This window comes from Marmota monax, unplaced genomic scaffold (assembly GCF_021218885.2).
Source record: "Marmota monax isolate L192 unplaced genomic scaffold, Marmota_monax_Labrador192_F-V1.1 WCK01_AAM20220418_F8-fsc00038, whole genome shotgun sequence".
Classification (NCBI taxonomy): Eukaryota; Metazoa; Chordata; class Mammalia; order Rodentia; family Sciuridae; genus Marmota; species Marmota monax.
This window is the reverse complement of record NW_026692498.1, coordinates 8,465,151-8,478,039: the sequence shown is the minus strand read 5'-3', so window position 1 is coordinate 8,478,039 and position 12,889 is coordinate 8,465,151. Positions and strand designations below refer to the sequence as shown.

At 59.5% G+C, this 12,889-nt stretch overlaps 2 protein-coding genes and 1 pseudogene across 12 annotated transcripts in view; 2 read left to right on the top strand and 1 right to left on the bottom strand.

The window, feature by feature from the left end:
• Mark2 (microtubule affinity regulating kinase 2) overlaps positions 1-6,324 on the top strand; it is a 60,897-nt gene extending 54,573 nt beyond the window's left edge. For 7 of the 11 annotated variants that reach the window (XM_046445425.1, XM_046445419.2, XM_046445418.2 and 4 more), the window contains 4 exons: positions 328-585; positions 1,546-1,572; positions 3,513-3,557; positions 4,194-6,324. In XM_046445425.1, the coding sequence (XP_046301381.1) occupies positions 328-585; positions 1,546-1,572; positions 3,513-3,557; positions 4,194-4,554 (691 nt within the window). In that variant the 3' untranslated portion in view covers positions 4,555-6,324. The remainder of the gene's footprint in view (positions 1-327; positions 586-1,545; positions 1,573-3,512; positions 3,558-4,193) is intronic. The other 4 variants (XM_046445421.2, XM_046445429.2, XM_046445420.2 and 1 more) reach the window with 2 other exon arrangements.
• A 202-nt stretch (positions 6,325-6,526) lies between these two features.
• Rcor2 (REST corepressor 2) lies at positions 6,527-12,364 on the bottom strand. Its single transcript, XM_046445417.2, has 12 exons — positions 11,711-12,364; positions 10,966-11,022; positions 10,597-10,677; positions 10,196-10,248; positions 9,946-10,107; positions 9,735-9,859; positions 9,589-9,658; positions 9,282-9,497; positions 8,884-8,961; positions 7,904-7,961; positions 7,538-7,767; positions 6,527-7,430 (listed from the first exon to the last, which is right to left on the bottom strand). Exons 1-12 carry the CDS (start codon positions 11,835-11,837, stop codon positions 7,116-7,118), a joined length of 1,572 nt encoding a protein of 523 aa, XP_046301373.1. The 5' UTR covers positions 11,838-12,364; the 3' UTR covers positions 6,527-7,115.
• On the top strand, positions 8,439-8,539 carry LOC124093387 (U6 spliceosomal RNA; annotated as a pseudogene).
• Positions 12,365-12,889: the final 525 nt, after the last annotated feature.

Here is a 12,889-nt window from a genome sequence, read left to right as displayed (position 1 = left end):
TCCTTAGGGACCCTCACTCCTTGAGAGTTGGTTCCCAATGTCCCCTCGAGAGTCCAAGGAGCCAGTTGTGTCCATTCTGTACTGCTTTCACAACATAGGTCCTTCCTTGTCTCCCTTCCTTCCTTCCCAAATCATCTCCACCTCCACAAGACTCCTCCTCACCGCTGTCTTCAGTGGTCACACCCTTCCTTCTGTGTCCTCTGTGATGGCTGCCTCTGCCCTAGCATTCCCCCTCCCTGTCACCACCGCAGGATATTCCAGATGCTCGGAGGTGTTTGGCTTTTTTGTACCTGACATGTTCCCTCGGCCCCGCCTTTTTTCCTACAGCACAGCCCCCCAGCGTGTCCCTGTCGCCTCCCCCTCCGCTCACAACATCAGCAGCAGTGGTGGAGCCCCAGACCGAACTAATTTCCCCCGGGGTGTGTCCAGTCGAAGCACCTTCCATGCTGGGCAGCTCCGACAGGTGCGGGACCAGCAGAATTTGCCCTACGGTGTGACCCCAGCCTCTCCCTCTGGCCACAGCCAGGGCCGGCGGGGGGCCTCCGGGAGCATCTTCAGCAAGTTCACCTCCAAGTTTGTCCGCAGGTGAGCAGGGAGCTTAGTGTGGCAGAGAGGCTGGGGCCAGGCCTTGCCCTGGGAGGCGGGTGGAAATACCAGGACTGGGATTGGGTCCTAAGGGTTAGAAGAGGCCTCAGGAAGCCTAAAAAATTGGGTCATTGTCAACACTTTATGTGTCCAGACCCACCCATCCTCTTAGGCCTCTCCCCAGTTCCTCTCAGGCACCCCTCATTCTGTGGCCCCAAGCAGATGGGCAATACCGCCTCCTCTCTAGGGGAGTGTGAACTCAGATGCTAAAATAAAAGCCCCCCCTCTTCTCTCCTGGGTTCCCATGGAAACTTATATTTGGTGACGCAGTTGCAAAGTCATGAGGCATGAGCCAGGCTGAGCTGACAAGGAAATTTTTTCCTGGTCTCTTAACTTGCCCCCTTGACCTCCTTTCCTCCACCAGTTGGTGGTGTCTGGCTGCTGCCATTTCTCTCTGGGGTTCCCAGAGTGAAGCCCACAGTGCAATAGCTGGCAAGGGCCTACGGTGGCCTCCCTACAGCCTTGGCTCCGACAGCTGCCCACTGTGGGTCCAGCTTACACCCGAGCTCCTGAGATGGTCAGGGGCATACAGCCTCTTGGGATGTTCTCTGTCCCATTCCCCTCCCCCACCTTGGAGTTACAGCTCAGGAAGCAATGGGGGCTTTGGGAGAGTGGGCCTGCCTGCCCTGCCTCCCGCATCACTCACTCACTCCATGGGGCTGGAGTAGTCGAAGATACTGCCCTGCCCAAGCCACAGGGTACAGGTGTAAGGACTGCAGAGGGTGGGAGCAGACCTGATAACCAGGATTCTAGTCTCGCTGAGCGGCTCTTCCAAAACTGGGGTGACCTTTGCACCTGGGAAGCCCACTCCCCACCTGCTTATCCACATACCGTCTTGTTGGTTTTTTTTTTTATTTTTATTTCTTTTTTTATTTTGTCTTTTTTTGTTTGTTTTTTTAGAAATCTGTCTTTCAGGTTTGCCAGAAGGTAGGCGTTGAGCCCACTGTGTGTGTGTGTGTATGTGTGTGTGTGTGTGTCCTGTGTCTGTCCTGCTCCATCACTAACCCCCCCTCTAGCTCTTGATTCCTCTCCATCTGCTCACCTGCTCTGTGTGGCCCTCCTCTCTGCCATCTTAAAGGGATGAAGACTGCTCTGACTAGGCCTCAGCCTCAGTCCACCTTCCCTGCCCCCTTCAGACAGGCAAGGCTCAGAACATAGGGCCCCTCCGAGGCGACTTTGAACCCCCAAGGCAAATGGCTTTGAAAGTAAGGGGTCTTCCTTGGGCCACAGGTATACCTTTCCTCAAGCAAGAGACCTTTTCAGGGATTCTCCCTTTAAGATTGTCTCCTTACCCACCCCAGGTTTTGGTCACAAGCATTGGGTTCCTTCTCTGGCCCTTCCCCTTGTCGTGTGCATGCGCTATAAGGAGGCTCCACTGGGGTAAAAATGCATCTGGGATGGCATCTCTTGGGGTCTCTTGGATTTGCTGAGCTTCAGGGCTGTGACCTCTTCCTCCCTGGCCTATCTGATGGCAAGATTTTTGAGGTACTACAGGGACATTGGGGTCCCTAGGCTAAAGTCTGACTCTTCCAGGCCAAGGGAGCCTTTGCCTCATGAATGGGGCGCAGCACCCCCTTCTGGCAGCTCCTGCAGAACCAGCCTAGCCCACCCTGCCTGGCATATTGCCTCCGGCAGCGTTTGATGAGTCAAGCCTTCTCTCCTCCGGGCTGCTTCCTCCACATGTGTCCTGTGCCTGCCAAAGAGCCAGGAGCAAACAATCTCTGACAGGGGCCATTCTGCCTCCAATCCCTGACAGAACATCAGGAGAACCTCACTTGTGGCCAGGATCCTGGCTCTTTGAGTCCTGGCCTAACGTCCTCTCCGTGGCCCTGGGTGAGCCAGATACCAAGCTGCAGACCAAAGACCAGGTGGGACCCTAGGTCACCTGGTCGGCATATTGGTATCCCAGCTGAGGGAGAAACAGGCCAGATGGGCTTCTCAGGACTTCCCTGTTCCTGTGCGCCCCTCCTGCCCAGCTCACTGCATGGCTGGCTGGGTCTGCACTGCAGGGGCCTGAGGAGAGCGGCCAGGGCTCCTTCCTGTCACAGCTGGGCCCTGCTCACAGTGCGCTTGTTGGCCTCCATGTGTCTGTGTCTTCGTGTCCCTTTTACATGTGCTGCTGCTGCTCTCCCTCCTCAGCCTTTCCTCCTTCCTGCCTTCTTCTGCTCTCCCGTGTTTCCCAGCTTCAGGCACCCATCTTTCAGGCAGGAGCTGGAGAAGCCGCTCAGCGGGGCCAGACCTCTTCCCCACCCACCCAGGTGTCTTCCTGGCCTCTAGCCCCCCTCCTGTGTGAGCAGCCGGCCTGGCAGGCCAACCATAGGGGAGTTTCAAGTGCATGGAGCAGTGGCCTTTCCCATCAGCCACAGCAGCTGCCACACAGTTTGGTCTTGGCACTTTGAGCCTCTGAGAGAGGCTTCTGAATACCCCCAGCTCCTTCCTCCACGAAGACTTTGATCTGAGACCCTGGTATATTGGTATAAAGGACCAGCTCCCAACCCGCTACCCCAGTAGAGCATGAACCAGGCAATGGACCCAGGGTTAGCGGCTCCTGCTGGGCGGGGCTCTGTGCTTGCTCCTGCGCAGCCACACCTCCTCCCCCAGCAGAAGCTCCTCCCAGCACAGTCTCTGGGAGTGTGGGGAGGGACAGGCCCCATGTGCTGGGCTCCTTGTTGGTAAGGGACAGTTGAGCTGCCAGTATGAGGTGCTGCAGAGCCATGTTGGCCTGCAAGTGACGGGCAAGTGGCCTTTGGGCTTGGTCCTGTCCACCCACTGGTGGCACCTCCCCAGACCCATTCTCATCTGGGTCTGTGGCGGCGGAAGGAGCGAGAGATCCCAGCACTAAACTCTCCCTCGCTCTGTTTTTTGAGGAACCTGAATGAACCTGAAAGCAAAGACCGGGTGGAGACGCTCAGGTGAGAGGGCCGGAGCCAGCACTGGCCCTGCCCAGGCCACCGGGCTTGCCACAAGCCGCCTGCTCCTCTCCTCCTTCTGCCTCTTGGCCCTTTCTCCGGTGGTTCTGCCCTGTCCGCACCCTCTTGTGGGCCTCCCTTCCCTCACAGAATTTCCCTTTCCCAGGCGCACATGCAATAGTTCTGGGTCCTTCTCAGATCGTAATGTATTCCAGAAGTCAGAGCCTAGCGTCCGGCATTTGGGGCTCTAGGTCCCTGCCCCTTGACTGCCTTCTCTGCTGCCTCAGCCTCTCTGGAGGGACAGTCTGTGCCACATTGCCTTGAATGCACTCATTCCTTGCATAGCCCTCCCCTCTTCAAAGAAAAAAAACTGTAACCGCATGGAACTGTCACCCCACCCCACCCGCCTGGCTTCTCACCCCCTACCCTCTACCCCGAGAGACTGAGGGCCAGAGGACTGCGCCCGCCTCTCACCCTGGGCTCCCCCTGGACCAGAGTGTGACCCTCCCTCTTCCAGCTCGCTGCTCTGTGCTCCCTCCCGCTCTCCTCCCTAGTCTCAGGGTCTGTCTGCCAGGGTGGCTCTCCTGTGGGTGGGTTGCCTCAGCCCCCAGCTGACACCCGCCTCTGCCCTCTTCGCAGACCCCACGTGGTAGGCAGTGGAGGCAATGACAAAGAGAAGGAAGAATTCCGGGAGGCTAAGCCACGCTCACTGCGCTTCACGTGGAGTATGAAGACCACGAGCTCCATGGAGCCCAACGAGATGATGCGGGAGATCCGCAAGGTGCTGGACGCCAACAGCTGCCAGAGCGAGCTGCACGAGAAGTACATGCTGCTGTGCATGCACGGCACACCGGGCCACGAGAGCTTCGTGCAGTGGGAGATGGAGGTGTGCAAACTGCCACGGCTGTCTCTCAACGGTGTCCGGTTTAAGCGGATATCAGGCACCTCCATGGCCTTCAAAAACATTGCCTCCAAAATAGCCAATGAGCTGAAGCTTTAACAGGCTGCCAGGAGGGGGGCAGCAGAGGCCTGCCAGCCGGACTTGGCTGCTGGGGCCTGCCCCTATGCCCCACCTGGGCGAGACTGCAGCAATGGATTGGCGTGTCTCCCCTGCTGGCACTTGTCCCCTCCCTGGCCCTTCTTGGTTTTTTCTTCCATGTTTGTGGGGGATGGGAGATGTTTCTTCCCCATCCCACATTCACCCTGCCCAGAAATCCCTCCTTCCCCTCTCTCCCCACCAGAGGCAGGGAGGGGGAGGGGCGGTGGGGGGGCAGGGCTCCCCCTCGGTACTGCGGTTGCACAGAGTATTTCGCCTAAACCAAGAAATTTTTTATTACCAAAAAGAAAAAAAGAAAAAAAAAAATCCCAGCAGCCACCTTTCCTCCCTGCCCCATTGGGACAGTTGAGACTGGATCTGTGGGGTTTCCCGGGAGGGTGGCTCAGGGCTGGAACACTCTCAGGCAAAGAGTGGTGGAGTTCCCTGGCAGGCCCTCCGCCAGGCCCACTTTGGGCTTCTCCCCTCTCCTCCCCTCCTTACCCTCCAAGCGAACCACCAGAGGTGGCCTTCCCCTGCCCTCAGGCCCCTGGGCTGCAGGCCTGGGCAGCTGGGGGCTGGGCGGGGGTGCTGCACAGCCCTGGAGAGGACAGGGCCGTGGGCGGGCAGGCGGCAGGGGCCCAAGCCTCCCTCCACACTGTATCCTCTGCCCCCCTCCCCAGAGCTGGGCATTCCTTCCACAAGCTGCTGTGGGGACGTTTGTTCCCCTCCTCAAAAGTCTGTGCCATCTTCTCCTACCCCTCCCAGCAGAAGGAGGGCTGACCCAGGGCTGGGAGAGGGGAGGGGACTGCGGGGCAGATGGGCTCCTCGGCCCCCAGGGGGCCACTTGGGCTGCTCATCTCCCTGACAGGGACGCTGGGCTTCTCCGTTCTGGGAGAGTCTTTGTCTGAAAGCACAGCCCCTCGCCATCCCTCCTCCCCACTGCTTCCCCGTCATTGGCATTAATCTGGGCACCAGCTCGCTCCACAGCAGTGACTGCCCGCACCACTCTCATCTCGGCCTTGCCTTCTTCTTCCTGACACTGTCGCCCCTCCTCTCAGGAGACTGCCCAGGGCCTCCATGGCCGCCTGGCGGAAGGCTGGATTGGGCGGCAGGGCCCGGAGTGTCTGCCTCCCTGGGGTGGGGACAGATGGGCGAAGCGACCCCCGCTTGCTAACCTCGGCCAGTGTGGGAGTGGGTGGCTGTGGGAGCTTGGCTGGTGGTGGCCACTGCATCCCTTAATTTATTTCTCTGCTGTTTCAGTTCTTGAAAAATGGGGGGAGGGAGTCCGACAGGCTGCCCCTGCCCTCACCTGAGTTGTACATTTTTTTGTGATGGGTTTTATTTTTTATTTTATTATTTTATTATTATTATTTTTTTTGATTTATGATGACTCCACCCCTGTTCATCACCCCCACTCCCAGGCCAGGCTCAGCAACACATCAGAGCCCTTGAGTCCCAGGAAGGGGCCTCGCCAACCTCAGCCCTCCTTACCCCCTGCTCCACCATGGCTCCGGCTCAGACCAAGGGCTCCCCCTCCCTCCCTCCTCCTGCCCTTCGGAACAGCCCGGGTGCTCCTAGGGGGCCGGGAGGGCATGGCTTGGCTCCCAAAGGGGGTGGGGGCCAGGGGCACCCAGGCCAGGTGGCCCCTCCCCACCTAGCCCCTCCCTCCCACCCGGCCCTGCACTTAGTTTCTCCTCTGGATCAAACGTAATAAAGAGAATGTTTGGAATCTGAGCTGCCTCCTCCAGTTTCTTCTCCCAGCCAGGCAGGGACCCAGTCCCCCAGGGGCAAGATGTAGCCTGGCCTGCCAGCCATCCTTACAGGAGAGAACTGATTGTGTCAGCTCTGAGGAGAGTTGGTGCTGAGGGAGGCTAGTGCTGGGTGGGCCAGCTCCCTCCCACCCTCTGGGCACCCAAAAGTAAAAGACCCAGCCAACTTAGGAGGTTGTATTTATTTATTCTTAAAAAACATTGAAAAATAAACCCATGTCTCCCTAAGTTTCCAGCCCCCCTTTCCCCAAGCTCCAGGGAGGACGGGTGAGGTGGGCACCCTCAGGGCCCTTCAGCATTCCCACCTGGTCCTGCAGAAGAATGGGACTTCCTTCAGGACTCTGCCCACCTCCCCCCACCCCTCCCCACCTCACCCCAGACTTATTGCTAAAAGGAGGGAAAGGGGAATGAGGACAGCCAACACCCCAAACTGTCCTACCCTGCCCCCATGCTAAGGTCACTACCCCCTACACACAACAGGCAGGCCCAAAGGCCAAGCCCCTCGCAGATAAGGAGGCAGCCATTCCAGTCCTAGCCAGGAAGCAGAGTCCTCAGGCCAGCTCTGAAGGCCCCTTAGCCCCAGCCTGCAACTCAGCTGCCAGGACACACGCAGAACCCACAGGCTGGGCTGTGCCAACTGGCAGCTCTGGGTCTTTGAAAGATCTGGCAAGAGCTCTAGTCCCTTCTGTCCTCAGAGATGCCGGAGATGCCAGCAAAGGGGTTCAGGAGCCCGTGGGTGGTAGAGGACCCCAAGGCTCAGAGTGAGGGTGCTGGAGGTTCCAGAGGGGCTCCGATCAGGGTAGGTGGGGGCTGAGGACCAGGGCGGGCACTGTGGCGGGAGGCAGGCAAGGCCGGGCGGATGAGAGGTGGAGGGGGCTGATTAGGAGCGAGCCGGGGCTGCAGGAAGCGGCCCTGCTGTAGTGGGGGTGGCTGGCGAAGCAGGGTGGGAGCCGTGGGCAGAGGTGGCCTCAGCAGCGGGGGAGGCTGGGACAGCGAGGAGGGCAATGGTGGGGGTGGCGGTGCAGGGGGCACCGATCTGGGCACAGATGTTGAGACAGATGTAATCTGGACCTAAGGAAAGAGAAAAGAATGAGAAGGGCGCTTATGCTTGCCCCCCGCCAGCCTCGGGGCACTCCAGCACCTCTCCTCCCCTCTGAGGGCTTCGTTCCCCTTCTCACCTCATCGTCCTCCTCTAGGGCTGGGGCTGGCAAGGGAGCCCCTCTCCTGGCCTGCTCCATGGGCACTGGGGCTCCAGGGGCCCCATCCTGCTCGGCCTCCCACTCCTGCAGCACCTCCTCCAGATTGAAGCGGCGCCGGTAGCTCACAAAGAAGGTCTTCACCTGGGTCAAAGTCTTGTTCCCAATCACCTCGGCAATAGCCCCAAAGTCTTTGCCATATCTACGGATGGCTGCAAGGGTCAAAAGGGCAGCAAAAGTGTGAATATCCTTCAGAACTAGTTACTTCCCTGCCCCTTCCCATCAGCTTTTGGGAAGGTAAGAGGTGGATTCCTGGGGTCTTCTGTTCTCCTCAATAGTCTAACCCACCTTGCACAGCCAAAAGCTGCTCATCTGTGGTCCATCGGGAGTTGAACTTGGTATTGGCCTGAAGAACAAGGGATATGTTTTGTTTTGTTTTGGTACCAGGTTTAAACCCAGGGGTACTTTACCATCGTGCTACATCCCCAGTCTTTTTTTTTTTGGTACCAGGATTGAGCAGAGGGTTTGTTTAACCATTGACCACGTCCCCAGTTCGTTATTTTGAGACAAGGTCTTCCCTAAGCTTCTGAGGGCCTTGCTAAGTTGCTAAGGCTGGCCTCAAACCTGTGATCCTCATGCCTCAGACTCCTGAGTCCCTGGGATTTCAGGCTTGTGCCACCACGCCCAACAAGGAATATATAATCTTTGTAAAGTAAAAAGTTATGGAAACAGGGGCTGGAATTGGAGCTCAGTGGTAGAGCTTACCTCAAACGTATGAGGCCCTGGGTTCAATCCTCAGCACCACATAAACATAAATAAATAAAATAAAGGTATTGTGTCCATATACAACTAAAAATATTTTTTAAAATATGGAAAACAATGTTTACTTTAGCGGCAAATATACTAAAATTGGAATGATACAGAGAAGATTAGCATGGCCCCTGCGCAAAGACGACACAAATTTGTGAAGCATTCCATATTTTTAAGTAAATGTATTAAGACACGAATGGTGTAACTCCACTTTGTATACAACCAAAGATATCAAAAATTGTGCTCTATATGTGTGATATGAATTGAATCACATTCTCCTGTTATATATAATAAATTAGAATAAGTTAAATTTATATATATATGGAAAACAGGGGCTGGGGATATAGCTCAATTGGTAGAGTGCTTGCCTCACATGCACAAGGTCCTGGGTTCAAACCCAGCACCACACACACATACACACAACAAAAAAGGAAAACAGAAGCCCTGTACCCCTTATCAATACCCCCTTTCTGTTCTGCCTCCGAGAACCCCCTTTTCCACCCAGCTGTGAGCCTTACCTCAGGGGGGCGGAGCGGGTCGATGCCACCCTCCAGGGCTTGGCGGAGGCTGCTGTTGGCCTGCTTCATGCTCTGCACCTGAGAAGGCCAGGAGGGAGGGTCATCTAACCCTCTGTCCCAGGAGGTCACCATCCCTGCCTCACCTGAGCCCCAGTGTGCAGTCAATCCCACGTTCCCCAACAAAGAGCTGTGCCACCACTGGGCACCCGGTGCATCACAACCACTCAGTGGAGCTGACACTGAGAGCCTCCCCTGTTTGCAAACCACGTTTTAAAGAGGGCCTGCATCCCAGAGGATGGGGCCATGACAGGTGTCACACCTGCGCCATCTCCCCTACATCACAGCTACCCCAGAACTTAGTTCCCAGGAGCTGCTGGCCTCCTCTCCTAGGTCCCCACCTGGCGTTTGAGGGAGATGAGCTGGGAATCGAGACCCCGGAGTGTGAGGTTGGCAAGGTCTGGGCTTCCTGACACTGCAGTGAGGCCCTCAGGACTCAGGTACATGCCCTTGGGTGGGCGTCGCCGGGTTCGGAGCGGGTGGTGGCGGTACTGAGACACCTGGACCTCCTTCTTTCCAGGGCCTGGGCGTGTATTCAGGGGCCTAGAGGGCAGAGGCTGCAGAGAAAGGAGAGAGGGCAGGTGGTGCAGAGCCGGAGGGCGGGGGAGGCAGGTGGGCAGGTGGGGCCACAGCAGCTGGAGACCTCACCTCTCTCTTGGGGTCTCCAGCATCTGGCTCTCCCTCACTCACGGCTCCTCGTCCCTCTTCAAGCTCATCGCTGTGGACACAGGAGGGAATGAGGCAGGGTCCCAGGAAGTCTGTCTGCCCCCACCCTGTGATGACCCAGACCCCACCTGTCTTCTTTGTCCTTCCGGCCACCCAGCCGCCGTGCCTGTCTGTCCATCACACTGGTTCGGCTGCGGGTCTTCTTCCAAGAGTAATAATACTTCACCAGGCTGGGAATGAGCTTGTCAGGCAGCTGGGGGAGCAAGGCCAGAGGTGGGCACCCAAGGGAGCTGGTGGGAGTGGAGGGCTGGGAAGCGCTGGGGGCGGGGCGGGCGTTACCATCTGCTGGATCCGCTGGAAGCACTTGCCGTGGAAGCCAAAGGCCTGCTCGAACAGCACCTTATCCTCCACGGTCCACTCATCAGGGAACGGGGTGAAGTTGGCCAGGTCAGCCAGTGACTTCTCCACATCATGTTTATGCCACAGGAGCATGCCCAGTGCCTGGCCCAGGACAAGGGGTAACTCAGGCTGCACTGCCCCCAGCACTGTCCCATCCCCTCCCCCAGATCTCCACAGGGGCCAGGTTCACCTGCTCGATGTTGTAGCCATGCTTCTCCTTGGCCATAGCAATGTACTTGTCAACTGCAAGGGAGGGTACAGTTCCTAACCCAGGCCTGTCCAGAGAGGGGAGGGGTACCCCACTCTGGAGCGAGGACCCTAAACCTGAGTCCCAGGGCAGAGGTGGAACCCTCAGTACAGCCTCCAGCCCACTTCTTTCTTCTTCTTTTACTTATTTATTTTTTGGGGGGTAATGGGGTCTCCCTATGTTGCCCAGGCTGGTCTCAAACTCTGGGGCTCAAGCCATCTTCCTGCCTCAGCTTCCCAAGTAGGTGGAACCATAGACACAGGCCTCAGCACCTGGCTTTCTGCCTCAACCCAAGCCACCCCCTCCCAGGGCTGAGCCTGAGCCCGGGGTACTGCCCTACTCACGCTTAGCATCTGACACGCAGTGGTTGGGTGACCACACCAACATCCCCTTCAGCTCCTTGTTGCTGTAGCGAGCTGGGCTCTCTGAAAGGCAGAGAAGGAGGAAAGACACTCAGATTAGCCAGGTGGCTCTAGCCTGGACCCAAGGCCAGAGGGCAGCAGGGGAGTGGGGCCTGAGAGGTGAGGCCCAGAAGGGAAGGAGGAGCAGAGACCAGACAGGAAAGCAGAGCAAGAAAACTCACTATGCCATGGCCACCCACCCCCGCCTGCCCGCCAGCCTGTCCTTCCAGCCAGCCAAGGGCTCCCCAGGTGCGGCTGCAGGCCAAGCCAGCGGCCCCCACCCCTCCCTCTGCCGCCTGTCCTGCCACTCACCAGGCTTGCACTCCGGAATTACGGCCTGGTAATTGGTTCCAACTCGGATCATGCTGTCTGTGGAGCCAGGGGAAGGCAGTCAGGACTCCAGGGAAGGAGGGAGGGCGGGAGGATGTGGCGGGGGAGGTAGCTGGGCTGGAGTTCTCCCTCCTGACCACCCAGGGCCCCCACCTTCCAGGAGGCTCACTTTTCCCTGATCTTCCCCCAATTACCCTCAGCCAAAGAGGGGACTAGAAAAGAGAGAGACCCTGCCTAGTCATGGCCATATCGGATGGGGAGGGGGCAAGCCAGGCCAAGCAGAGTGCTTTGTTCCAGCAGAAGGTGGGGGCTTGGAGGGCAGACCCTAGACCTGGACCACAGCCCTGCAAGGAACCCAAGGCTCCTCCCCACCACATGAGCCTCAGCTCCGAGTCGAGGTGTCTTTCCGGCCCTTGCCCCAGCCAGACCTCAGTCCCCTGCAAGGTGGCAAGGTATGGGGGACCCAATCTATGCGAGGGAGGCACGCCTAGGTCTCTCAGTGAGTAAGGGCAGGGCCAGGGCGGACAGGACTACCTCCATGGCCAAGCCTCCAGATCCCCTGGGCCAGCAGCCCCAGACTTGAGGGAGAAGCAAGGCAGAGGCTCCAACCCAGGAGGACAGGAACCATCAACATAATATGCTCCTTAGTCTGCAACTCTTCTCCCTCCCCCACTTCGCGGCCCCTGGGCCAGTCTGTGCGCCTTTAACCCCAGGCCGCCGGGCTCACCGTGCGAGTGCTCCTCCTCGCTGCTGTCATCCTCCGAGTGCGGCTGTCCGCCGTTGGGCGCCGTCTTGGCCCGGCTGCGGGACAGGATCCCGGAGCCCGCACTCGGCTTCTCCATCACCGAGGGCATTACCCCGCCTGGCTGCCCCCGGGGGCGCGGGAGCCTTCGGAGAGCGACGGTGGTTACCGCGCTCTCCTCGAGTGCCACGCGCAGCCCGGCCTGGAGAGGTCGCCACTGAGGCTACAAGAGGCAGGAGGTCAGCGTGGCTAGGGTCCGGCGGGGCGGGAGCCCAAGGGGCAGCCCCAGCGCTCCCCGCGACCCCCACGGGCGAGGGCGTCAGAAAAGTTTGTGCAGAAGTGGGGTACGCGGGGGATGAGCGCAAGGTCCGGCGCTGCTGGGGCACGCTAGCTCTGTGCGCCCCTCGGGGTTGAGGCTCCCCTGGAGAAGTCGGGGAGCCCTGCCCTCGGGGCGCCCGAAGCCCGGCCGTCCGCCTGCCCACGCCGTTCACCCGGCGAGTGCTGCAGCGTAATTTACGTCCCCCGCGGGCTCCGTGCCTCTCGGCTGCGCCAGGGATGCCCCAGTCTCGGGGTTAGGACCCCTGCCCGAACCAGACCCTCAGCCCGCGACGGCAGCCGGCGGGGCCGCGGCGGTGGCGGGACGGCGCGCACGGCGCGCGGCGCTGGGGCAGAGTTGCCGGGAGGCGGGCGGAGCGCAGCCGCGGGCGCCGCCTCGCACCCTCCCCGGCGCGCTCGCTCTCCCCGCCGCGCTCGCGCTGCTGCTCGCTCGCCCGCTCTCCGCCGCCGCTCGCTCCTCGCGCACACAATGAAGCTGCTGGCAGGGAAGTAGTGCCGGCTGCGGCCTCAGCACCCCTCCCCCAGCCGATGCCTCCGCCAGCTGAACATCTGGCCCTGGGGTGGGAGGGAGGGCCCGGGGGCGGGGCCTGGGGGCCGGGGCTAGACCTCCAGGGGGTGGGGTCAGGACCGGGGTGGGGAGCGAGTCCCTCCTTGGGGCCCTCTGCAGTCCCTGGGCCCCCAGACTTGCTCCTGGGGGAGATCCCACTGCCCCACAGGAGTAGCCGGGGGTCAGCCCCACCCACGCGCTCACCGGCCCCACACACCAGTGGGCTCGGGTTACTGCCGCCTGCCCCGGGGGCCCAGAGGCCGCCTGCCCGCCCGCCCGGG

Coding starts and splice junctions, on each gene's coding strand:
- Rcor2 (XM_046445417.2), bottom strand. CDS start 11,837: ATGCCCTCGGTGATGGAGAAGCCGAGTGCGGGCTCCGGGATCCTGTCC. Junction 10,108..10,195: donor ATGGCTACAACATCGAGCAG/GTGAACCTGGCC, acceptor GTCCTGGGCCAG/GCACTGGGCATGCTCCTGTG. Junction 7,962..8,883: donor ACCCGCTCCGCCCCCCTGAG/GTAAGGCTCACA, acceptor CTTGTTCTTCAG/GCCAATACCAAGTTCAACTC.